This window comes from Protopterus annectens, chromosome 1.part0 (genome assembly GCF_019279795.1).
Source record: "Protopterus annectens isolate FY-2018-M chromosome 1.part0, PAN1.0, whole genome shotgun sequence".
Lineage (NCBI taxonomy): Eukaryota > Metazoa > Chordata > Ceratodontiformes > Protopteridae > Protopterus > Protopterus annectens.
The window spans coordinates 110,438,083-110,463,534 of NC_056725.1; the positions used below are offsets into that span (position 1 = coordinate 110,438,083).

The 25,452-nt window shown below is 43.5% G+C and overlaps 1 protein-coding gene across 1 annotated transcript in view; it reads right to left on the minus strand.

The window, feature by feature from the left end:
- POLR2I (RNA polymerase II subunit I) overlaps nucleotides 1–25,452 on the minus strand; it is a 602,163-nt gene that overhangs the window by 497,568 nt on the left and 79,143 nt on the right. The window contains exon 2 of the mRNA XM_044087218.1: nucleotides 4,725–4,779. Within this exon, the coding sequence (XP_043943153.1) occupies nucleotides 4,725–4,779 (55 nt within the window). The remainder of the gene's footprint in view (nucleotides 1–4,724; nucleotides 4,780–25,452) is intronic.

Below are 25,452 nucleotides of genomic sequence, written 5' to 3' on the forward strand. Positions count from 1 at the left end.
AGCAGAGGTAAAAGCTGCTGCAACGTCAACATTTTGAACTTGGGAATGTCCAGATAAGTGTTGAGGATAGATAAATCCAAAATTGGCCTCCACGTGTTCCCCTTCTTTGGTACTAGGAACAGGCGAGAATAAAATCCTAGGCCCACTTCTGGCAGAGGGACCGGCTGTATGGCCCCTAGTCGGAGCAACAGAGAAACCTGTTTGTGAGCCTCTATTCTTTGTTGAGGAGGAACGTCTGGCATGCCTTTGAAAGGAGGCAAGGTATGGAAATAAAACCTGTAGCCGTGGTGTATGATATCCAATACCCATCTGTCCTGGGTAATTAAACTCCAATTTTCTTTGAAAAGTGCCAACCTTCCCCAAAGGTGCTGCCAGGCGAGCAAGCTCTGGCAGCTGAAAAGGTAGGTCATTGGGTCTGCTTACGAAAGGACTGACCCCTGCCCTCACCAAGCCTGTGCAGGAGAACTTCCTGTTCTAGGCCTGAAAGAGCCCTGAGCTCTGCCCTACCACGTCTAGATCTACCCCTAGACTGTGAATCATAAGAAGGATACGTCCACCCTTTAGTAGGCCAATTTCTACTAAACTTTGGAGGCTGGACCTGCAAAAAATCTTTAACAGTCTGCATAGACTTAGCCTTGTCTTCCATTTTCTTTAAAACTGTCTCAACAGGAGGACCAAACAACACGTCAGATTGTAAAGGAGCATCTAAAATCCTTGTTTTAACATGTTCAGACAAATTCTGATCCCTCAGCCAGGCGTGCCTGCGAAGAACTGACCCAGTGGCAGCCACCCTAGACGAGGCCTGTACAGCATCAAAACCACATTGCAAAGAATGCTTACCCACCTGTTCAGAAACATGTACTAAATCTTCTAACTCTTTACAACCAATACCTTCTGCCAGAGCATCAACCTTAGATTTCAATTGTGAAAGGAGATAATTTTGGTATTTCAACATGTGAAACTGGCAATTCAGAGCCCTCATAGCAAGAGTGGAAGAAGTATAGACTTTCTTGCCCCATCTATCCAAGGCCCTAGCCTCCTTGTCTGCAGGAACCGGATTCTTAACAACAGAAGCCTTAACACCTTTAGGCCCATGGCTAACAGTTTCTGGGTCTGCCCTAGGACTCTTAAAAAGATACTTATGAACTTCAGGCACCCTATAATACCTATCCGGCTTAACAGGAGCAGGAGGCAAAGAATCAGGATTAAGAGAAGCTTCCATAAAAACATCTTCCACTACATCCAAAACAGGAGGTATAGCCAAAGGCCTATGCTGGGGTAACAACAGAAATTCCCTAAGCCTTTTTCTGGAATCAGAGAAGTCCTGACCTTCCCACTTAAAATGCTCCCTCATGGAATGAAGAGTTTCTGAAAAAGAAAAATCCTCAGGAGGAGTAGCAGAAGGAGTAGAATCATCCACATCAGAATCAGAAGAAGGAGAGTACTCCTGCAAGTCTTCAGCCGAAGACTCCGAAACATCTGAAGCCTGCTCAAAACCCCCCAGCTCAGGCTCCACCCTGGGCCTCTTATCAGGAGGGGGCATAGAACCCCTGATCAAAGTAATCAAATCTTCTGCCATTTTAAGCATATGCTTCTAGGGCACAGTACCTGAAGAGCTAGGGGTAACACTAACTGAAGCTAAACCTGGCCTGCCCCTGGGGGAAGCCTTTGAAACAGAAGGAGGGGGCCTAGCCACCTTAGGAAGGGAGGGGAGTATAGTAACATGAGAAGCCCCCTCAGCCTGACTAGTCTCCTGAGAGGCCACATCTTGTAATAACAAGGTCTCCCCCTGGGAACACAAAGAAACCTCCGGTGGAGCCACCGGCTCCACCGACACCTCTAAAGAACCGGCGTCTGGTACAGACGGTTCTTCTAGCCTAGGCTTAACTGCCTTGTCCTTGCGCTTCTTTGAAGAAGCGTGCGTGGGAGCATCCGACGGCATTTTATAGTTACACCGCTTCCCAAAGACTAACCTCGCACAATCCAACCTTCTCTTTATAGTGCGTTTCTTAAATCTAGCACAAGAGCAACAGCCAACAACGTCGTGCTCAGGCCCTAAGCAAGGAATACACAAAGTATGATAATCCTTATGCGGTATCCGTTTCCCACAAGAAATGCAATTATTAACTTTTTCTGACATCCGGTAAATGACTGAGGCAAGAAAAAAGTAAAATATTCCCCAACGGGGTACTTAGCCAACTTTGAACTCGGTCTGAAACTTCTAAATCGAAAAATCTCAGAACGCCAACCGGCACTTGCAACACTGCTTCTGCATCGGACCATGCGGCAAAAAAGACTGAGGATATGACGCCGGTCATGCGCATTTGTACCCTGACGTTCTGACGTCAGTCAAATGCGCCCTGACCGACGTCAGCCTTATACTTTGATATTCGGGCCGACCGAGGACAGCGGACTACCCAAGTGTAAGGACTGCAGCAATGTGAGATGAAGAACATCAATAGTTCAATTTTGGAAACAGTACCAGAGAAAAAGAATCACTCATATGGACTTTCAGATACCCCACTCTTTTCATCTGAATCTGAATCAGAAATGCCAAGAGAAAAGACTGCATCTGCCCCTTTCACTTTCCTATACAGATTCCAAAGCTTGAACTCCTTCATGAAAGAGGAATCACCTTTTTTGTAACAGAAACCACCTTACAAGAATGAACAATAGCCCGATAAACTGCTCCTGTCCAGAGAAACTGACACAACAGAAGATAAACGCTTAAGTTCCTTTTGTCAAGAAAGTTAGGGCAAACACACTTATTACCAACAACTTCCTCAGGGATGGGCACAACATTCTAGCAAGGCCAGTGCACATTCCTTGCCCCCTCTCCTATGACTGACAAGAGTGGCTCTCCCTTCAGGGGATGCCAGCAGCTACAAAGGACTGTGCCTTCTGCTTTGGCTGCACCATTTGGTGTATTCAAAATGAGCGTCACCGTGGAGAGTTCATGACAAACTTGCCTATTCCCTCCTAAAACTCAAAGACAAAATGTAATTAAGAGCTCTCAAGGAAAGTGTTAGTGGGGCATTGCCTCACTTCCCATAACAATCTATAGTCCTAGATTCCTAGTGGGGGATGGGCCATGGAATATATTTCTGCCAATTCCTTTCTAGTGGCTGCTGCAATTATAAATGAATCCACAAGAGGGCTTTATCTCTAATGTGGGCAATCTTTGGGTGGAAGCAAAATCTTATTTAGTTTTCTAAAGATTGGTTTGACCAGTAACAGGGTCCTGCCATGTCCTCTGTACCACAACCTCTATCAAGCAGTCAACAGGAAGGACCAACCAAGAAGTAGATAAACTAATCCCAAAAAACTCACAAATCACGTCCTTATATGACAAATGAGGAATCATTGGGCCAATTCCCCCCTCTAAGTTAACTCCATAGGTTCAACAAAAGTGCTGTTATCGAGGAGAGAAAGTACAGTTGTGTAATTTACACTTACCCACAGCCACAGATGCTAGAATTCCTCACTACTGCAGTAGCATTAAGGCTACATGGGCTGTCTTCCCCAAGACACAACAGTTGAACAGCTTCCAGAAACTCTGGCTCATTCCTCAGAGAACTAAGACTTCTACTAGCAGTCTGGTTTGGATTATTTAACTGAAACCAGACAAGTACTCAAGCTGCAAGCATTGAAACTGGAGAATTTAGATTAAAGACTACCACAGACAATCAAAAGGTCTCTTACCACTGTTGTTTTTCTTCCAAACAAGTGGTTGTGATTTTGTCTGTGAGCGAGTGTGTGTGCTCGCGAGTATGTGTGCACGTGTGCGTGAGAGTGTGTGTGTGCGAGTGCATGTGTGTGTGCGCCTGCGTGTACGTGTGCATGTACATGCACGTATGTGCACGTGTGTGCATGAGTATGTGCGCACATGTGTGAGTGTGTGTGTGTGTACATGCGCGTGTACGTGCACGTGTGCGTACGTATGTGCATGTGAGTGTGTGTGCATGAGTGTGCGCGCACGTGTGTGTGTGTGTGTGTGTGTGTGTGTGTGTGTGTGTGTGTGTATGTGAGAGAGAGAGAGTGTGGTCAAATACACACTATAAATGCTGGTTCACTGACAGAAGCAATTAGTCCTGGGTTTAGGAACAGACAAAGCACCTCAGAAATCCCTGTCAGGATGACGGCCAACTCTTCCATCTCAGAGGAGAGAGGTTATTGCATGCACGACCTCTGGTGATACCCAGTGACTTTTCAACCTCTACTAGGTGGAGGGAAGTAGCAGGATGTTCAGTGTACGGTGCACTGTAAAAGACATTACAAAGTGCAGCCTCTATTACAGATCCTGTATGACACCCACACAGTGATGACTCCCTGCATCCTGGCCATGACTCAATCGGAGTCTCCACTTCACAGCCGCAGGACAAAGCAAGTGCTAATACTCTGCCCCCAAAGTATTCAGGAAACCTTCACAGTAAAACGACCATGTCCATGATTTTCCAGTAAGGAAGAAAAGAACTTTAGGAACAAGGGGGGTGATGCTGAAAAGAAATCCTGAGATTTTACTTATTGTGGGTATCTCAACAAATGTAAATCAACTTTACTTTCCCCTCCCCATCCTCAAAAACAGCATCTTTGGCAGGTCTGATCAGTTATGTCGAAAAAAGTTTTTAACACATTTTCTCATTTTTTTCAGTCCCACTCCCTTCAAGCAAGACTAACGTGATTAACTATAATGCATGCAATCACATACATGAACGAATACCTACCGCATAAAGTAATATCCTGTTCTCTTTATCTTCTTTGGGATACAGCATATTGTTACTGAAAGGGAAAAAATCAGCAGCTTATTAACTCAACTCAGTACCTACTACCCAATGCATCTGAAGAATCACTGTTAACTACTCTGAAAGGATGAACAAAATGTGGCTAAATCCATTAAACAGTTACTCATGACAGGCAAAACTGTGGGTCAAGATTAAAGTATATCCAGGTATATGGACAGTACAGATCTTCAAGAATATATTCTACATTTAAAATACTGAAAAGCTACAAAATACCAAATAACTTAAGAAACCCCAAACCCAAAATACTTTTTTGCTACAAAATGGTGAAGCAGGAAAGAACAAACATTCAAACTTAGTCAATACAGAACTGAAGATACACCACAAACTACCAAAAGATTGTTTTTTGAACGGTGGAAGGGCAATGCATACAAAATAATGCAAAAAGTACCACTGTTTAAGTAAACTTGCCTAAACAGTACAGATAAGAATAGATTGCTTATTGAGTAGCCCAAGCTTTAGGGGAATCTTGTCAAGGATCATACCAGGCAACCAGCATCCACAACTTTAGGGCATCTTCTTCATGCCCTAGCCACTGTACATCTCAAGGACAGGTATAAGTGCCTAGGATTGCAAAGGACTGCAAATATTTCAGAGCTTTCTTGCCTTCAAAGAGGAAGGCTAGAGCCAGATAGGAACAATATTAATTAAAATACCATACCCCGACGTAAAAATACCAAAAAGAGGGGGATGGAGGGATGCGACTCCTGCAACAGTAATCTATCTGGACATCTACTGTTATGGCAAGTTTACTTGTGTGGCTGTACTGTGGTTATCATTAGATCACTGTTGCAGGAGACTAATAACAGATCTTGAAAGAATAGTCCTAGCGATGCCTGCTCTGGACCTAGACAAAGAATCCAGTTTGTAGTGCTTGGTAAAGGTATGTACACATTAGAAACATAATACAGGCAGCAACTTGGTAGAATCCACCACTTTCCAAAAAGCCACAGAAGTAGCTAGAGCCCAGGCGGAGTGGGCTCCGACTCTGGCTGAAGTGTTTTGTTATAGCGAGAATAAGAAAAAAAGTAATATGAAATAACCTTGTAGAAATTTTCTGTTTTAACACTAAATGTCCTTTTTTCTAAACCTCATACAAACTAAAACACTTAATGAGAAGTCCTGAAGCTTTTGGACCTGTCAGTGTTGCCCATGGACATCCAGATCGAATTTTACACATTATCCCCAATTTTAGGCCCTGGAAAGAAAACAGGAAGTACCGTCTAGCTTAATGTACCCTTAAACAACCTTAGGTATAAAAAAGGAAGGATTTGCTCTCAAAGTTACCCTGTCTTTGTAAAAAATGAGATACGATGAGTCATCCCTAACAGGCTGTATCTTGCACAGCAACAAGTAAAACAGTTTCCATAACAAGAGCTTCAAATAGTACAGTTGTGTACACTTACCATAAATGTAGGTGTTCGAGTATATTCACTGTTGCAGTCATCACGTTTGGGTTATCTGTTTGCAGTAGCCCTCAGTCGGCCTGATTAACAAAGTCTTGGGTCCTGCATCGGTTGCTGTCCCTTCTTCCATGACGTCAGGTTGCCAGGGTTATAAAACACGCAGCCAACGCCATTACATCAGTTTTTTTTTGCCCCAGATGTCAGGTGCTTCCTTAATGGGAAGCAATTAAATCTCTAAATATACAAGGTTATACCTCCAATAAAAAAGCAAATACACCAAAAAGCTTTTGAAGATAGCAAAGGAAAAGAGGTATATCCAAAAAAAAACAAGGGGGCTGGAGGGAGGGTAACCAGTCTTGCAATAGTGAATACACAATAGTGAATACGCTCGAACATCTACATTTATGGTAAGTGTACACAACTATACTATGTTCTTCGTGTCTCACTGTTGCAGTCATCACTTTTGGGTAGATTCCCAAAGCTAAGGATGGGAGGAGGAATTTAAATAGAATTAGAACCAGCTAAAAAAACCCTGCAAGATTGCAGTGGCAAAGCCAGCTCTGGATTTAAAGAAAACTGGCAGATGGTAATGCTTGGTGAAAGTATGTACAGAACTCCAGGTAGCAGCTTATAGGATGTCCCTGGTAGGGACGCCTCTGAGAAAGGCTGTAGAGGTAGATGCAGCCATGGTAGAGTGGGGTCTGATCCCCTGTGGGATAGGCTTTCCATGGTGTTTGTAACAAAAATAAATGCAATGGCCTATCCAATTGGAAATTGTTTTGAAATAGCCTTCTCCTCTGTCCCTGCAGCAAATGCAACCAGCAGTTGATCAGATTTCCTTTGAGGTTTAATTTTGTCCAAGTAGAATCTAAGTTGCCTGTGCACGTCTAAGGAGTGCAGAATCAATTCCCCTTTGTTCTGTGGATTAGGGAAGAAGGTTGGCAAATGTATGGACTGATTAAGGGCCACACTGGATACTACCTTGGGTATAAAGGAGGGATTGGTCCTGAGGGATACCCTGTCTGCATGAAAGATGATGAAAGGCTCCACTGCTATGAGGGCCTATAATTCAGATACTCTTCTTGCTGAAGTGATTGCTAAAAGGAAAGCTGTTTTCCAAGAAAGGAATTTTAAGTCTGCAGTGGCAGCTGGCTCGAAAGGAGGAAGGGTGAGTTTTTCCAATACAAAGTTGAGGTCCCAGGCTGGAGTTGGAGCTCTCCTGGGTGGTCGTAGATTTTTGGCCCCTCTGAGGAACTGCTTAAGCAGTGGATGAGAGAAGAGGGGTGCTTCTGTGTTATAATGAGCTGACATGGCTGAGGTGTGAATTTTGATGGAGGAGAAAGGCAGGCCCTTATGAAGCATCTCAGTTAAGTATTGTAAAATCTGAGATAAATTGGGCACTGTTGTGCTCATCCCTTGAGCTTTGTTCCAGGTACAGAATCTTTTCCATTTTTCAGCGTAACACTTTCTGGTGCCTCTAAAATGATATCCAGGTTTACTGAGAGATGGTACTGGATAAATTATGTAATTAGCTAGGCTGCTAGATTCAGTGTTTGAAGTTGTGGGTGCAGAATTTGGTTCTCCTGCTGAGACAAAAGAGTAGGAATCTGAGGCAGGTGCCATGCGGCCCACAGTGACACACTGCGCAAGAGGGGGTACCAGTGCTGGCGTGGCCAGTCTGGAGCAATCAAAATTGTCCTTGGTTTGCCGTGTTTGATCTTTAGTAGTACTTTGGAGAGCAGAGGCAGAGGAGGAAAGGCATAAACTGACAGGTTTTTCCAGCTGAAGGACAGAGCATCCACTTTCCAAGCTTGTTTGTGGGGAGTCCTTGTGCAGAATTTGTCCAACTGATGGTTTTGTGGGGAGGCAAACAGGTCTATATCTGGGCTCCCCCATTTGCTTGTCAACATGTTGAAAATCTTTGGTTCCAGTTTCCACTCGTGCGGGTCCATGAGGTTTCTGCTTAGTTTGTCTGCCAGAGTATTTAGTTTACCTGGCAGGAATTGAGCTTGCAAGCGTACTTGATAGCTCAGGGCTGTGTTCCACAATGCCATGGCTAGTCTGCAGAGGGGGTAAGAATGTGTACCCCCCTGCTTGTTTATGTACCACTTAGTGGTGTTGTCCGTCTTTATCATTAATTGTCCTGGAAGAATGTGGTCCTTGAAGGCCGTCAGAGCATTCTGTACAGCTAACATTTCTTTTTGATTGATATGCAGGTGCATTTGAGTTGGGTTCCATTTGCCCTGAATGCACTTCCCTGCCAGGTGGGCCCCCCATGCATAGTCTGATGCGTCTGTTAAGGTTTGGGCGGCAGGGGGTAGTGTGAATGGTAGACCCCTGTTTTGGTAGTAGGCCTCTGCCCACCAAAGTAATTCTAAGCATAGGTAAGATACGATACAAATCCCTGCTTCTAGATCCTATGAATGTTGACATCATAGGCTTTTGAGATACCATTGCAGTTTCCTCATATGCAGCCTTGCATATGGAATTAAAAGAATGTAGGAGGCCATGAACCCCAAGGGTTGCAGTATTTGCCTTGCAGATAACTGGGTTTTTGTGGCCACTTGTTTGAAGTAGGTTGTCAAATGAATCCGTTTCTCTGGCGTGAGGAAAGCCATCTGGGAAGTTGTATTCAAGCTTGCTCCCAGGAATATAACTTGTTGACAGTGTACCAGGTGTGATTTATTTTCGTTTATGGTGTACCCCAGGCAAGTCAGTACCCTTTGAACAAAAGCCAGATGATTCAAAAGTATGTCCTGGCTTTCTGCCTGAATTAGACAATTATCCAGATATGGGGATATTTGAATATTTCTTTGTCTGCAGAATGCAATGACTGGAGCTAGACACTCTGTGAATACCCTGGGCGCAGTAGAAAAGCCAAAGGGCAGTGCACTGAACTGATAGTGCATGTAGCCTGCTTTGAAGCGTAGGTATCTTCTGCAAGACTCCCTGATAGTGATGTGCAGGTATGCTTCTTTTAAATCTAGTGTTGCCAACCATGCATTTTTGCCTAGCATAGGAAGCAGCTGGTGAAGAGTCAGCATCTTGAATTTTGGAATCACCAGAAAGGTATTTAGAGTAGAAAGGTCCAGGATAGGATGCCATGTATTGCCTTTTCTGGGTACCAGGAAAAGTCTCAATAGAACCCTTGTCCTTTTCCTCTTCTAGTACCCATCTAAATAGGCCCCATGTTTAAGAGAGAGAGTACTTGATTTTGGGCCTCTGCCCACTGATTTGGGGGTAGATCTGGCCACCCGCTTGGTGTCGGTAAGGTGTGGAAGTGAAATCTATATCCTTGGGACACTATATTTAAAACCCATTTGTCCTGGGTAATGAGTTCACAGTTTTTGGCCTGCAGACCAATCTTTCCACCTAAAGAAGCATTCAGTTGGGAAGTGCTTGGAAGTTTTAGAAGCAAGTCATCGAGACTGTTTTCCGTAGGTGGGAGTCTTACTACTCCCTGATATGGGTGCGGAAACCCCCCACTGCTTAGTCTTGTGTGTCCCCTGGGACTGAAACCTGGGGTTTCTGCCATGTCTGGGTTTGGCTTGAGAAGACCTTCAAGAGGCTGGAAAGGACCAATTCTTAGAGGGCCAGTGCCTACTAAATCTAGAAGGCTGAACTTGTAAGAAATATTTAACAGTTTGCATAGATTTGGCTTTATCTTCCATCTTTTTAAGAACTTCCTCAGCCTTGTTGCCAAACAGGCAGTCCTGATTTAAGGGAGCATCCAACAATTTAGCTTTAACATGATCAGGTAAGGATTGCTCCTTAAGCCAAGCATGCCTTCTGAGCACAGAACCAGTAACAGCAGCCCTGCAAGAGGCCTCTAAAGAATCAAATCCACATTGCAAAGTATGTTTTCCAACTTGTTCAGCTGAATACATTAAATCCTGTAATTCTTTATTTTCAGCACAGTCAGGAATCAACAACATTTTCTGTTTAAGCAATCCAATAACATGTTGTTGATACTTTTAACATATGAAACTGGCAGTTTAAAGCCCTAATGGCCAAGGCTGCAGAAGTGTAAACCTTCTTACCCAGTCTATCCAGTACCCTGGAATCTCTATCAGAAGTGGTAGGATTTTTAGCAGTAAAAGCCTTAATGCCCTTGGGTCCCTGTGAAATAGTCTCTGGATCTGCAATAGGATTTTTAAAAAGGAAATTGTGTGAATCAGGAACCCTGTAATATCGGTCAGGTTTTCTGGGAGCAGAAGGCAAGGAATCGGGGGCCAAACTAGATTCCGAAAAGGCATCATCAACAATGTCTAGTACAGGAGGAATAGCTAAAGGCCTATGCTGAAGCAGGAGTAAGAAATCCCTAAGCCTCTTTTTTGAATCAGAAAAATCCTGGCTTTCCCAGTGGAAATGCTCCCTTAGAGTATGCAAGGTTTCACCAAAAGAAAAATCCTCTGGAGGGGAAGCAAAGGGAATACAGTCCTCTGCATCAGAATCCTCATAAGTAGATAAGGGCAAATCCAGATCATCAGAAAAATCAGAAAAATCAGAATTCTGGTCAGAAGATTCATAAACAACTTCAGTCCTAGGTCTCTCAGAAGGGGGAGGCTGGCTTCCCCTGATAAAAGTTATAAGATCTTTATGCCTAAAAACAAATGATAAGAATGGCTGGAGGCCTGAGCATGCGGCCTGGGCGTCGTTTATTTAGGCATGGTTTGAGATTTAGGCCTAAAAGAAGAAGGAGGTGTCAGTTTAATATGCAAGTCCGTAGGCCTGAATACACCCCCAGAAGCCGGTGCCTGCACAGCGGCTCCGGACCCATCCAAGGTAGAGACATCCGCAGGTTCGATAGTTGAAGCATCTCGTGGCATACCAAACTCCAAATGGGTCTCAGTAGAGGCCTGCGAATCAGAACTAGAGGGTATCAGGGGCTGGGAAAGTGCCTTACTGAGTACCGGCAAACTGGCGACTGGCTTAGGAAAAGCGTTGTCGGCAGTTTTGGACCTCGGCAGCCTGTCTCTGTCTTTATCCTTGCATTTTTTCAGAATCCCGGTAGTCAGATGCCTAACCGACGACATTTCTGGATAAATAGAGAACCGAAATATTTAGAGGCGAAAATATACAAACGACGGATAGAGTGCTGACTAAATAAAGCACAAAACCAACAACACGGTACGTTGTGGTCATGGCCTAGGCAAGGAATACAGTACGAATGAAAATCTATACAAGGTATTTGCTTTCCACAAGTAATGCAATTATTAACTTTTACTGACATCAGTAAGGAGCAAGAAAAAGTTTCCCCAACGGGGTACTTAGCTTTAGTTAAAGACTTTGGTTCTGAAACTCGAAAATGAAAATTTCAGGAGTCGGCCGACCGGCACTTGCGAACTGCTTTTGCTTCGGGCACCACATGGCAAGAAAGACTGATGTAATGGTGTCGGCTGCATGTTTTATACCCTTGACAATCTGACATCATGGAAGAAGGGACAGCAACCGACACAGGACCCAAGACTTTGTTAATCAGGCCGACTGAGGGCTACTGCAAGCAGATAACCCAAAAGTGATGACTGCAACAGTGAAACACGATGAACATCAGCCTTATGAACAGGTTCAAAATGAGACAGTGCAAGTTACTCCAATACAAAACTAGAATCCTAAAAACGACTTACACTTCACATCAGGTAGAAAAAGGGGAAATCCAAGGTTTATAGGTGCATACTAGAATAATGATCACTGTAGCCTTTCAAGCCTAGCCATGCATCCCAAAACTCTGACAAGTTCTGGTACCCCTGATACGCATAAGCAGCGGCTTGGGAGATTAAACATTTACAGGCTGCCTGTGTCCATTAGAGACAAATCAGGGATGAATCTCCTGTTCCCCATCCAAATGTCCAAGTTACACTTGAATTGGGTTAGGAAGGAACTCTGCTTCACATGGATGGGGAGACCGATACATACCTGTGTCTCCAGCAGGTCCTATTTATATCATACACAAGGATTATGTCTTTAGAACAGGTAATTCTGATGCTGTTTGTTTTCCAGATATGCAAGAGGTCCATCAGGGTGGGTTCCAACAATGCCTTGCATGCCAGGCATCTATCTCCCGTCAACAGCCTATAAGAAACAGAATACAGGGATAAGGTTTTAATTCAGTCTGCATGAAAAATCTTACTTACACCCTGTATTCTTTCAGTGAGGAACCTCTGTGGATATTCCAATTGTTGGATGTGCCTGGTTAAGTACATACCAAAGGGGCACTGCACTCAATGATACGCCTAATGAACGGTGAACACAGTCAAACAATGACCTCCTTGGACGTAGATGCCATACCCTTTTTTTTTTTTTTAATAAGTTACACAACACTGCATAATTTCCTTACTGTTGTAGATATGTGATGGTCAAAGGTAGCTTCCTGTCTGTGCGTCCCCAAGTCCCTGACTACTCAGGGTAGACAAGAAATGGCAGAGAGACGAATCTTGATCGATAAGAAAGAATGGCCAGAGAACAACTTACAGAAATACTGAAAAGCGCAAAGGAGAGACGGCCTTAAAATGATACTGGTTATTGTCTTAGCACCAACTCAAAAAAATCTTTGCCACTTGCCCATTATATGATTTTCCAGTAACAAGTTGATTTGTCTCCTTTAAAATAAGTTAAAGGCTGCAGCACATCAAACAAACCCTGTCTTGAGAAATTAAGTCGACTCTGTGAGGAAGCTCGTGGTAAATCCCTCTGGCCATTTTTAAATGAAGGAAGAAAGTACAGTCATGCAAATTCTTACCATATCAGTAGATGTCCTTTTCACTCTTGCAGAATTCATCACCTCTGGGGACTCCTGCCAAGGATAGACCAACCTCCAGACAGTATACCAAAGCCTTTGTTACCTTGGGAGCATCATACATCAGACATATGTTCCCCACACAAGCATAGGGCATAAAGGTGCCATACATATGCTCTCAACTCAGAAGTGAAGTGCCTTGGAGGAACCAGGACCCCAGTGGAAAGCAGGACATGTATATCCAGAAGATAGGAAGGAAGAGGAACCTCATGGCCAGTATGAAAATATCACCCATGTAATAGGAACAGAAGGGGGCAGGAGGGAGAGAGTGAATACTGCAACAGTGAAAAGGAGGACATCTACTGTTATGGTAAGATTTTACACAACTGCACTATTCCCTTCCATACCATTCTTGCCTCACCTCCGAGAGAGTACAAATGCTAAAGTGAAGGTACGGAGGAGGAAGGCAAGGAAGTGCCCTCCATAAACCCATGCAAGATGGCCTTGGTGAAACCTGCCCTGGCCCTCGAAATGACATCCAATTTGTAATGCCTTGTGAAAGTGTGAACTGAAGACCAAGTAGTAGCTTCAAGGATGGAGTTGGTGTACAAACCTTTGAAGAAAGCCCCCAAAGTCACTGCTCTAGTAGAATGATCCCTCACGGTAGCAGACAAATGCTTATCATGAAACAAATAAAAATAAATGGCCTTGGAAATCCAGACAATTGTTTACTTACAAACTGCAAAACCCAATGTCCTGGTATAAAAACCAAAAAGTTCATCAGATTTAATCCAGAGTAAGGGAAGCAACAGTGAAGATACCTAACAGAGCAGCCAACACAGGGAGGGACAACTAAAGGTTTAGGAGAATCCATTTTTAACAACTCATAATACCTTTTCTGGACATCCAATACTAGAGAGAGATTCTTCCTCCACAAAACCATAGTCTAAGGTGAAGGCAAATGACAGGAATAGGTAAGTCCAAAAACTCCTGGTCACTAGCACTCTAAGGGGTAGAGGACCAAGGAGGTGAAGGAACAGAAACTCCCCCTTAGGAAAATTCAATTCCATCAAGGCACTGATCAAGCCTTGAGTGAAGTCCTGCATTCCCTTTGTGGATTCATGGGAGCTGACACCACATGCTTAGTCTTCTGCCTTTTCTTCACTGGGACGTCCACTCTAACAAAATGCAGAGGTTTAGTCCCCCGTCTGGATCCGATCAGATTAAGGTATCAGACAACACTTCTCTAACAAGGATAAGAGGAATTCCTTTAAAGCCCCTAGGAAAACAGCCATGGTCCCCCCTCAACATCCATGGTAAACGTTTGGAAGGCCTCCAAGGATGTGTTTGATGCAGGTTTTGTGCTGGCCTCCAAGAAGGTCACCGTGGAAGAAGCTGATGGCAATGCTGGACTATCCTCTGGGTTCTCACTCACCTCAACAAGATGTCCAGTGGAGGCTGGACAGCAGCAGACTCAGGCCTAGTCTTCTTGGCCTTCTTTTCGACAGATGGCTGGACATGGAGGTCAGCAGATTCTATCACGGTACTTTGGGCCAAAAGCTTGAGATGTCGGTTCTCAAGTTAAATGGAAAGTGAAGAAAGGCAGCTATGCAAAGTCTTGGGTACAAAAGTCTGACTGAGTGTGTGGTCATGAGCCACACCCAAGCAAAACAGAAACTTAGGTGTGGTGGTCTTTATGGGGAATCTGCCTCTCACACTGACAATTCCACTTCCTAGATGACATTTAATCTGCTGGACAATGAAAGAAAAAAGGACCCTAACACAGTGCTCATCTGAAATGCGTAGGCTTGATATAACCAGCAAAGAGAAGGGCATTCAGACTGATGTACAATAACGGCGTTCCTATTTGCGGCAATGAAGTTTTGAATTGGGACCATACGCACATCACCTTTATGTCCTATGCATGCATGGAAAGCACACGTCTGACATATGATGGTACCTATATAATTAAGGCTTTGGTATACTGGCAGGACATCGTGCTATCCTTGGCAAGAGATCCCAGAGATAATGAATAGTGCAACTGTGATAAGAAGGACATCTTCTGTTAACTCAACTCAGCTTTTGGCCCAGTCATCACAATTATCTTTGGAGAGTCCTTCCAAAGGTTTAGAAGAACCCTAGTTACCAGAGGAAAGGGAGTAAAAGCACAAACTAATAAAACCTGTAAATGGGAATGAAAAGGCATCAGTCTTTCAACGCTGTATGCAAGGAGTCCTGGAGAAGAGCTTCTTTAACTGTAGTGGCTGGAGGTAAACAGACTGAGAATTGATCCATTTTTGGGGAACACCAAGAAGACAACCCCCCTATGCAACTTCCAGTTGTAAGGGTCTATCATGGTCTTGCCCACTTTGTCTGCAATAATGTGTTGCTCTAGAATGTAGGTAGCCTGGAGGTATAGATTATGCCAAGTTCCTAGTTCCCAAGCTACCATTTCTAGCCTGGAAAGGGGGTATGACCTGGTTCTTCCATGTTTATGTACCATACCAGTGTGGTGTTACCTGTTATTACTACAGAGGGCCTAGAGTCCAATGATGATTTGAAGACTGGAGGGCGTTTCTTTGACATTTATACACTTTAAATTCACCTTGCTCGCTCCAAAGGCCTTGCACTTTCACACCCTTGGACAGGGCTCCCTAAGAAAAAGTTGGATTGATCTGTGGTTATAGACCAAGTAGAAGCTGGAAAGGAGAAAAAATAAAAAAAGAGAGAGACAGACAGAAAGAGAGACAACAGATTCACCCACCAGACTAACTCTTTCCTAAACCCCAACACTGAAATCTGAAATGAAAAGGGGTGCTGGTGCTGGGTTCAAACTGATGTGATGAACCTCTGAATCTTTTTCATATGAAGTCTGGCTTAACAGGTTCACAGGTATATATTTGGCTAATGACCACAATAATCTTTTTAAGCCTAGCCATGCATCCCAAATTTATCCAACAAGTTTTTTGTCATATATATTATTTTTAGGGGCGTGTGTAAGCTAGGGCATGCGTGGTCAAGCATTTATAGGTTGCCTCTGTCCAAGAGACATAGGTGACAAGACCAAGGTGAACGTCTGACTTCCTATCCACTGGTCCAGATTATGCTTGAATAGGGACAGCAAAGAACTCTGCTTCACATAGATGAGAAGCCTGTTACAGAGAAGGAATGATAATAACAGAGGCCATGAAACCTAAAATTCTAAAATCGTCCCCAACACATGCTTGGTTCGATATTATCAGAAACTGATCCTTATAATATTCCACAAAAGAATAAAAGCCATCATGAGGCATGAATCTATCAGCCATCCCAGAAATACTACCCTGGGAGGGGGAATGACAAGAGGATTTCTCTACATTCACCTGAAAAACAAGCTGACTTTTTTTTTTTTTTTACCCAAAGCAGATATTCTTAACATGTGAAAGAATATGTAAAAATAAGGCAATTTAAACCTGCAATGGGCTATTACAGGACCTAGACACTTCTTGGAGCTGCTGACAAACCAAAAGGGCAAAGGAAAAAACAAGTCGGCTTCAGGACCACAAAACCACTATTTATTACTGTGAGCGCTTTCGTAAGAGTAAATACTCCAACTTCTTCAGACAAACTCTAGGACAAAAGAACACACTTTATATAGTATAATAGACAATAAACCAATCAAACAATCATTCAATCAAATAGGCTCAGATCCCAATCAGCATTGATCATTTTAAACCAAGTCGTAGAACCATGATATCATAAACAAGTTAAATTCAATAAAAGAAATACATCGGCATTATTACTAAAGAGCCACTTTTGTAAAAACTCCATTATAAAATATTGTTATACATAAAAGATCACATATCAATATGAAACCTAAACTATCTAACACAGTCCAACCAAGGCATGAATAAATAAAGACGAAGGGTAGCTAGGCAGGGACTAGTCGTCCCTGATGGATATACCAACATAAAACATTGTATGCTAAATACAGAATATATTTAAAAATAAATATACAGAATATATGTATGTAAAAAATATATTTAAAAAAAAAATATATATATATATACAGCAAACTAATGGGTTGATAATTACTGCCAAAACCTTGACCTTTTTGTAAATATATATACATAAAGACTCTCATTATTATGTGTGGACTATAACAACAGAAATACTTAATGTGCATATATATGGACAAGTAGGCAAATTACCAAAAGTTGCTTATTATTAACTACTGGTGAGGGCTTTTAATTTAAGCAAACATTTGACCATTCATTTAGACCTGGTGGAATATAGGCTGATGTGCGAATTTGCCACCACAATTTGCCCTTCTCAAGCTTCAAATCCCATGGGCCACCTCTTATATTGCGTTCAACTTGTTGTAATACTACGAAAGAAAATTTATGATCAGGGTGCCCCATGATATGTTTAGCCAGGGCATTGGTAGCTAAATTCTTGTGGCTACTATAGAGATGCTCATATACTCTGTCTGATTTTCCTCTCAGTTTTCCCAATGTAGTATGCATCACAAACTTCGCATAAAGCAGCGCAGACTACCCCCGGAGTGTCACAGTTGAACTTCCCATCAGTTGTATATACCATGTCACTAATCTTTATTTTGTTGCCAAGTTTGAAATGTTTACAATGGGGGCATCTACCACACAGCCATACCAAGGCAGCCTTTACTGTTTTTTTTTTTTTTTTCTCAACCAGACATTTCAAATTAGGGCCCCTTCTGAAAGTAAGCTGCGGTGATTCTCCTAAAGATTTATTAATCCCATTGTCTTCTAAAATAAAGGCCCAATTTTTGGAAAGGATGTCCCTAATTAATTTAGAATCTAAAGAATATATTGTCATGAATCTAATATTCATATCCAAACTAGTATCCATTCTTCTTTGGGAAGGTAGAACACCCAATGATGTTGTCTCAGTTTCATATCCTTTGTGCACTATGGGGCAAAAATGGCCTACTAGCCTTTTATTAATCACTTCGTCAAAGATATGTTCTAGGAATCCCGAGGGATAGCCTCTTTTAATGAACATATTTTTGAGCAAGGCACATTCACTTAAGAAGTCATCATAGTTTGAGATCATTCTGATTGCCCTGACTGCCTGCCCTTTCACTACTGCCTTCTTCTGATGGTGTGGGTGGCTACTTGTGAAATGCAAGAAGGCATTTGAATAAGTAGGCTTTCTAAAGATAGCGGTTTTATACCTACTATTAGGGCTGTCTTTACATAGAAGGACATCCAAAAAATTGATTGATTGTATCAAGGCCTACTTGGAAAGTAAATTCCAAGAATGTTGTTAAGGCTGTGATAGCTGTAATAAATGAATGACTCAACTCAACATCCCCCTTCCAAATAAAGCACATGTCGTCCTGGTATCTCATGTACCAACCAAAAGGGCAAAGCAGAAAGCTGAAAATGTAAATCAGGAATATATAAAAAAAAAAAAAAAAAAAAAAAAAGCATTTAAAATCTTTTGAAAATTACAAGAAAAAAAAAAAAACACGAAAAGACTCCTGTCCCTCCTGGATATAATTTTTCTCTAGAGAGAATCTGTCTTCTGATCACTTTCTTTTGACGGAACAGGATATCTGGAATCAGCTAGATGAAGGGTGGGGGGTCAGTGGATGGCAGTGTATAATACAGTCCCTGGAGATAATTTCACCCAATCCTGTGTAATGGTCAACCAAGCTGGTGTGTGGACAGAAAAAGCCTATAACTGCCTGCAGAGACACCAATCATCTCGACCTATGGGTTAGCATCTACTGAAAGGGGCCACCTCTGCCATAGCCATCCCTGTCCAACGTGAAGTCAAAAGGGCCAATGGTGAGGTATTCTGAACCATAAGGATTTGACCTCCCCCTTCTGCTCCCTATATTAGGATCTTTAAGGAGGTCTCAGAATTGACACCTATGGCAGACAGAGTTGCACCCGTAACAGGCCGCAAAAAAGTACAGTTTTGTACCTACCATAAATGTAGATGTTCGAGGATCTCCATTGCTGCAGTCCTTACATATGGGTATTCCGCTGTCCACAATCGGCCCGAATACCAAAGGGCTAGAACCGGCGTCGGTCATCGGCGCCCGAGACTGACGTCAGTACAAATGCGTATGACCGACGCCATAACCTCAGTCTTTCTTGCCTCAGACGTCAGAATGCAAAAAACACCACCCAAACCCCAACCTAAAAAGAAAAGGGGGGAAGGAGGGAGGGAAAATTGGACTGTAGCAATGGAGATCCTCGAACATCTACATTTATGGTAGGTACAAAACTGTACTATGTTCTTCGTCTCCCATTGCTGCAGTCCTTACATATGGGTAGAATCCCAGAGCAACGGAAAAAAGGGAGGCTGGCCAACTAAATAGCATTAGGAGCTGCTAACATGCCCTGTAAGATTGCAGTGGCAAACCCAGCCCTAGACCTAGAATAAAGAGGTAAATGATAATGCTTTCCTCCAAGTAGCTGCCTCCAGAATGTCTTTAGTAGCTACCCCTCTCAAAAAAGCAGTAGAGGTGGCCGTAGCCCTAGTAGAATGAGGCCTGATCCCAACTGGAACCTCCTTTCCATGATGAGAGTAACAAAAAGCAATACAATGGCCAATCCACTTGGAAATAGTTTGTTTCGAGACAGCTTTCCCTCGAAGTCAAAGCAAACGAAACAAATAATTGTTGAGATCTTCTGAACTCTTTGGTTCTGAACAAATAATACCTTAACTGCCTATGTACATCCAAAGAATGCAAAACTTTTTCCCCTTCATTTTGGGGGTCAGCATAAAAAGTAGGCAAATGTATAGATTGGTTCAATGCCACATTAGAAATCACTTTAGGCAGAAAAGTAGGATTAGTACGTAAGGAAACTCTGTCCTTGTGAAAAATCAGAAAAGGTTCCACTGCCATGAGGGCCTGTAATTCAGATACCCTTCTAGCAGAAGTAACAGCCAATAAAAAGCAGTCTTCCAAGACAACAACTTCAATTCAGCTGTAGCTGCAGGTTCAAAAGGAGGCAGAGTCAGCTTTTCCAAAACAAAATTAAGATCCCAGGTAGGAGTAGGAGCCCTCCGTGGGGGTCTTATATTCTTTGCCCCTCTAAGAAACTGTTTAACCAATGGATGTGAAAATAAAGGAGGGTCACAATCATAGTGAGCAGAAATAGCTGCAGCATGCACTTTTACAGAAGAGAAGGACAAACCCTTGTCCAATAAAATAGTCAAATATTGCAATGTACAACTCAAATTAGGCAATTTGATATCAAAGCCTTTAGCTGAACTCCAAAGAAAAAATCTCTTCCATTTATCAGCATAAACTTTTCAAGTACTAGGACGCCTGGCTTCCAAAATAACATCCAAAACTTGTTGAGGGAGCTGAAGGCCCTCCTTCTCTAAAACAGAATGCCAGGCTGTCAGGTGTAGGGATTGCACCCTGACATTGAGAAAATGATTGTTTTCCTGAGACAATAAGTGAGGAATCTGTGGTAATGGCCAAGGTGTTCCATGAATTAAGCTCCTCAACAGAGGGTACCAATGCTGACGAGGCCAATCCGGTGCTATAAGGATCATGCAAGGTTTGTCCCTCCTGACTTTCAACAGCACCTTTGGAAGAAGAGGCAAAGGAGGAAAAGCATACACGTGAAGGTTGCTCCAACCAAAGGATAGTGCATCTATTTTCCAGGCTTTTGGATGAAACAGCCTTGTGCAAAACAGTGGCAGTTGGAAATTCAGAGGAGAAGCGAACAGATCTATGTCTGGAGTTCCCCAAGCCCTGGTCAACTGAAAAAATACCTGAGGGTCCAATTTCCATTCGTGAGGATCCACAATCTGTCTGCTCAGAACATCTGCTAACGAATTTTGTGCTCCTGGCAGAAACTGTGCTCGAAGAGTGATGTGCAGATTCAAAGCAGTTTCCCATAACAGCATTGCTTGTCTGCAAAGAGGGTAAGAATGAGTTCCCCCCTGTTTGTTGATGTACCACATGACAGTTGTGTTGTCTGTTCGAATCAACACCAGTCCTGGTTGAAGTAGGCTCTTGAATCCTTCCAAAGCAAATTGAACTGCCAGCATCTCTTTCATGTTGATATGCAAGTGAAGTAGCTCTGGGGGCCAAAGGTCTTGAATCCATTTTCCTCTGAAATGAGCTCCCCAGGCTGACTCAAGGCGTCTGTCGTCAATATCTGACTTGCCTCTGGTTGGGTCACAGAGAGCCCCTTGTTTAGGTGACATTCCTGAGCCCACCACAGAAATTCTTTCTGAATGCAAGGTAGAATCCGAATGACAGTGTCCAAATCGTGGCTGTGTTGAGTCCAAACGCTTTTGAGATACCATTGTAGCTTCCTCATATGCAGTTTGGCATTGGGAAGTACTAGAATGCAAGATGCCATGAACCCCAAGGCTTGAAGGACTGTCCTTGCAGTCAGCCTGGACATTACTGATAGCTGTTGGAAGTATAGGTGAAGATTTCTTTGTTTGTCCGGGGTAAGAAATGCCATCTGAGCAGCTGTATTCAGTCTTACACCCAGAAAACACATCTCTTGTGAGGGTACTAGACTGGACTTTATTTCGTTCACAGAATACCCTAGGCAACTTAAAACTGTCATTACATACTGCAGATGTTGAAGAAGTTCGTGCTTGCCTTGAGCCAGAATCAAACAGTCGTCCAGATAAGGATAAATTTGAATCCCTGTTAGTCTGAGAAAAGCTATTACTGGAGCCAGGACTTTTGTGAATACCCTGGGCGCAGTAGACAAGCCAAAGGGCAATGCAGAGAACTGATGATGCAAATTCCCATTCAAATCTCAGGAATTTTCTGCAACTGGGCCTGATAGGAATGTGAAGATAGGCCTCTTTGAGATCCAGAGTCACCATCCAGTGATCTTTGCCCAGCATAGGTAACAGCTGTTGCAGTGTTAACATCTTGAATTTTGGAATTTCCAGAAAGGTGTTTAGAATGGACAAATCCAGAATTGGCCTCCAAGTATTTCCTTTCTTTGGCACTAAGAAAAGACGGGAATAAAACCCTGTGCCTCTTTCTGCTGAAGGTACTTCCTGTATTGCTCCCAACTGAAGCAGAGAAGAAATTTGTGCCTGTGCTTCCAGTCATTGCTGATGAGGCACATCCGGCATACCTTTGAAAGGAGGGAATGTGTGAAAATAAAATTTGTAGCCTCGATTTATTATGTCCAATACCCATTTGTCTTGGGTAACCAAATGCCAATTCCTTTTGAAAAGTCCCAGTTTTCCTCCTAGAGGAGCTGCCAGCAAGGCAGAGTCCGGCAGCTGAAGACAAAGGTCATTGGGTCTGATTCGAAAGGACTGACCCCTGCCCTCCCAGCAGAAGGGGTAGAAGAACTCAAAGACCTAGAAGTAACAGGGCCCTGAGAGGAAGCCCTACCTCTACCTCGCCTCGACCTGCCCCTAGATTGATAATCCGAAGAGGGGAAAGACCATCCCTTAGCAGGCCAATTCCTACTGAACTTAGGGGGCTGAACCTGTAAAAAGTCCTTAACTGTCTGCATAGACTTAGCTTTTTCCTCCATTTTTTTCAAAACTGATTCTACTGGAGGGCCAAAAAGAACATCAGATTGCAGAGGAGCATCCATAATTCGAGCCTTAACATGCTCCGACAAGGTCTGATCTTTAAGCCAGGCATGCCTGCGAACAACTGAACTAGTAACAGCCACCCTGGAAGAAGCCTGTAAAGCATCAAAACCACACTGCAAAGAATGCTTACCAACTTGGTCTGAAGCATGCACTAAATCCTGAAGCTCCTTACATTCAATACCTTCAGCTAAAGCATCTACTTTACATTTCGATTGGCCCAGCAAATAATTTTGATACCTGAGCATATGAAACTGACAATTTAAAGCTCTCATAGCCAAAGTAGAAGAGGTATACAGTTTTTTACCCCACCTATCCAGGGCCCTAGCATCCTTGTCCAGAGGAACTGGATTCCTAACCACAGAAGCCCTAACACCTTTGGGGCCTTGAGTAATAGTTTCTGGATCAGCCCTAGGACTCTTATATAAGTACTTGTGAGCTTCCGGAACCCTGTAGTATCTATCTGGTTTAACCGGGGTAGGAGGCAGAGAATCTGGGTTAAGGGCAGCCTCAGAAAATACATCCTGAACAACATCCAGTACAGGGGGAATAGCCAAGGGCCTATGCTGAGGCAAAACAAGAATTCTCTTAGCCGTTTTCGAGAATCAGAATAATCCTGGCCCTCCCATTTGAAATGTTCCCTCATGGAATGCAAAGTCTCAGAGAAAGAAAAATCTTCTGGAGGGGACGAGGGAGTAGTGTCCTCAGCCCCGAATCAGAATAGGAGGGAAATCCTGAAGTTCTTCTACAGAGGAATCTGACTCATTGGAAGACTGAACCAAACCCTCCAACTCTGTCTCTACCCTGGGCCTCTTCACAGGGGGGGGCATAGAACCCCTAATTAAAGTAATCAAATCTTCAGCCATCTTTAACATGTGCTTCCTAGGATCTGGACCCTGGGGACTAGCACCAGCAGGGGCAGACTTAGACTTAGAATGGGCTCTGCTTTGAGAAGGAGGAGGTCCAACTACCCTATGAGGGGAGGGAACCACTGACATCAGAGAAGCACCCTCAGCCTGGCCTAACACAGGAGAAGCCACTTCCTGTAGTAACAAAGGCTCCCCTTGAGACTCGGGTAAACTTTCAGAAGGAGCCGCTGAAGTAGTCAGTGGTTCTCCAGAACCGGCGTCCGGAGTGGACGACTCATCCTGTTTGGACCGCAAAGACTTCTCTCTGCGTTTTTTAGAAGAACCAGGCGTCGGCGAATCCGACGGCATGTTGTAATTACAACGTTTACCAAACACCAGCCTAGCACAGTCCAACCGACGTTTAATAGTATGCTTGTTAAAAGTAGCACAAAAGCGACACCCAACAACGTCGTGCTCAGGCCCCAAACAAGGAATACAGAGTGAATGGTAATCCCTATGAGGAATCTGTTTCCCACAAGAAATACAGTTATTAACTTTTTCTGACATCCGTCAATACTGAGGCAAGAAAAAGACAAAAGTGAACGGGGTACTTAGCCCAACTTGGTCTCCGGTCTGAAACTCGAAAACCGACAATTCCAGAATGCCGAACGGCACTTGCAAATGCTGCTTCTGCTTAGGACCATGCGGCAAGAAAGACTGAGGTTATGGCGTCGGTCATGCGCATTTGTACTGGCACGTACTGACGTCAGTCTCGGGCGCCGATGACCGACGCCGGTTCTAGCCCTTTGGTATTCGGGCCGATTGTGGACAGCGGAATACCCATATGTAAGGACTGCAGCAATGGGAGACGAAGAACATCACCTCCTTGCCCTGACAAGAGTTAGTAGGCTACGATGCCCTCTGTTCTCATCAATTTCAAAATCTTGCCAAATGTGCTGTCTCCTGAAGGAGATTGAGAGGGGGGACCCACTCAAACATCAAAGTCTGTGTCACATAAGGAAATCTGTGTGCCTTCTCTTGCACATGTATTTCCTAGGAAGAGATTGGGGAAGCAGTCCAACACCTGGAAAAGACTCAAAATAAACCTGAATCTGTGAAGGTTGTTTGAGGCTACTGGCCCTGCTCTGACTTTATGAGGCTCGACAGTTTACTGGTGCTGCTCAACGTTTGGAAACTTTAGCCACAGTTCTGGAGTGCATCTGCACTGAAATCCATGGCATCCACTGGAAAAAAAAAGTATATTTTAAGCCAGCACTGCACTTTGCTAACTGTAATTAATTGAATTACTGCTTCATTTTTGCTGTTTGAGTCCAGCTAGCTCACCTCCTTCACAAATACCACATTCAGAAAAATCCTGCCAAAGTGGATGGGCAGTTTCCCATAATTTCTCCTGTCAGCTTGATAAATATTGGCATCTTGAGGCAAAGTAGTAATTGCTTCATGTACACTGACAACGGTACTGTGGTAGTGTTGTTGCCTCACAGTAAGACGTTGTCCTGTTCGATTCTCAGCTAAAGCGTCTTCTGTGTGGAGACGTGTGAATGGGTGCACCTTCATTGAAGGTTGTGCGTCAGGCCTGGCAAGTCGGTACGTAAAAATCTACTGCCAATCATTAGCGGACCGGAGTTCCGCTGTGGCGACCCTTAACCGGGAAAAGCCGAAAGATACAACAACAACACTGACAACCATTTACTCCTAAAGCTAACTAAATACCCCATGTAAGAGTTGCATATACACTGTGGAATTGGAGTCAATACTCTCACGTAAAAATAAACTAGACATCAAACAGGTTGTCGCAAAATAAGGTCACGACACACAAACCCACATACATGGAGGTACTCACTTAAGGCCTACCAAAAGAACAGAGATCTCCACAATGCACACCACCCACATTCGCCATTAAGCAAAAAATAAAAACTACACACTAACACACACACCCATGTCTCAACTAAGCCCCTAAGGCAAAAGACATCAAATATCTTGGTTTTAGGAAACTCCACAGTGAGACACACAGATGTCCCCCTCACCAGAATGAACAAGAAAGTCACTGTCAGCTGCCCATCAGG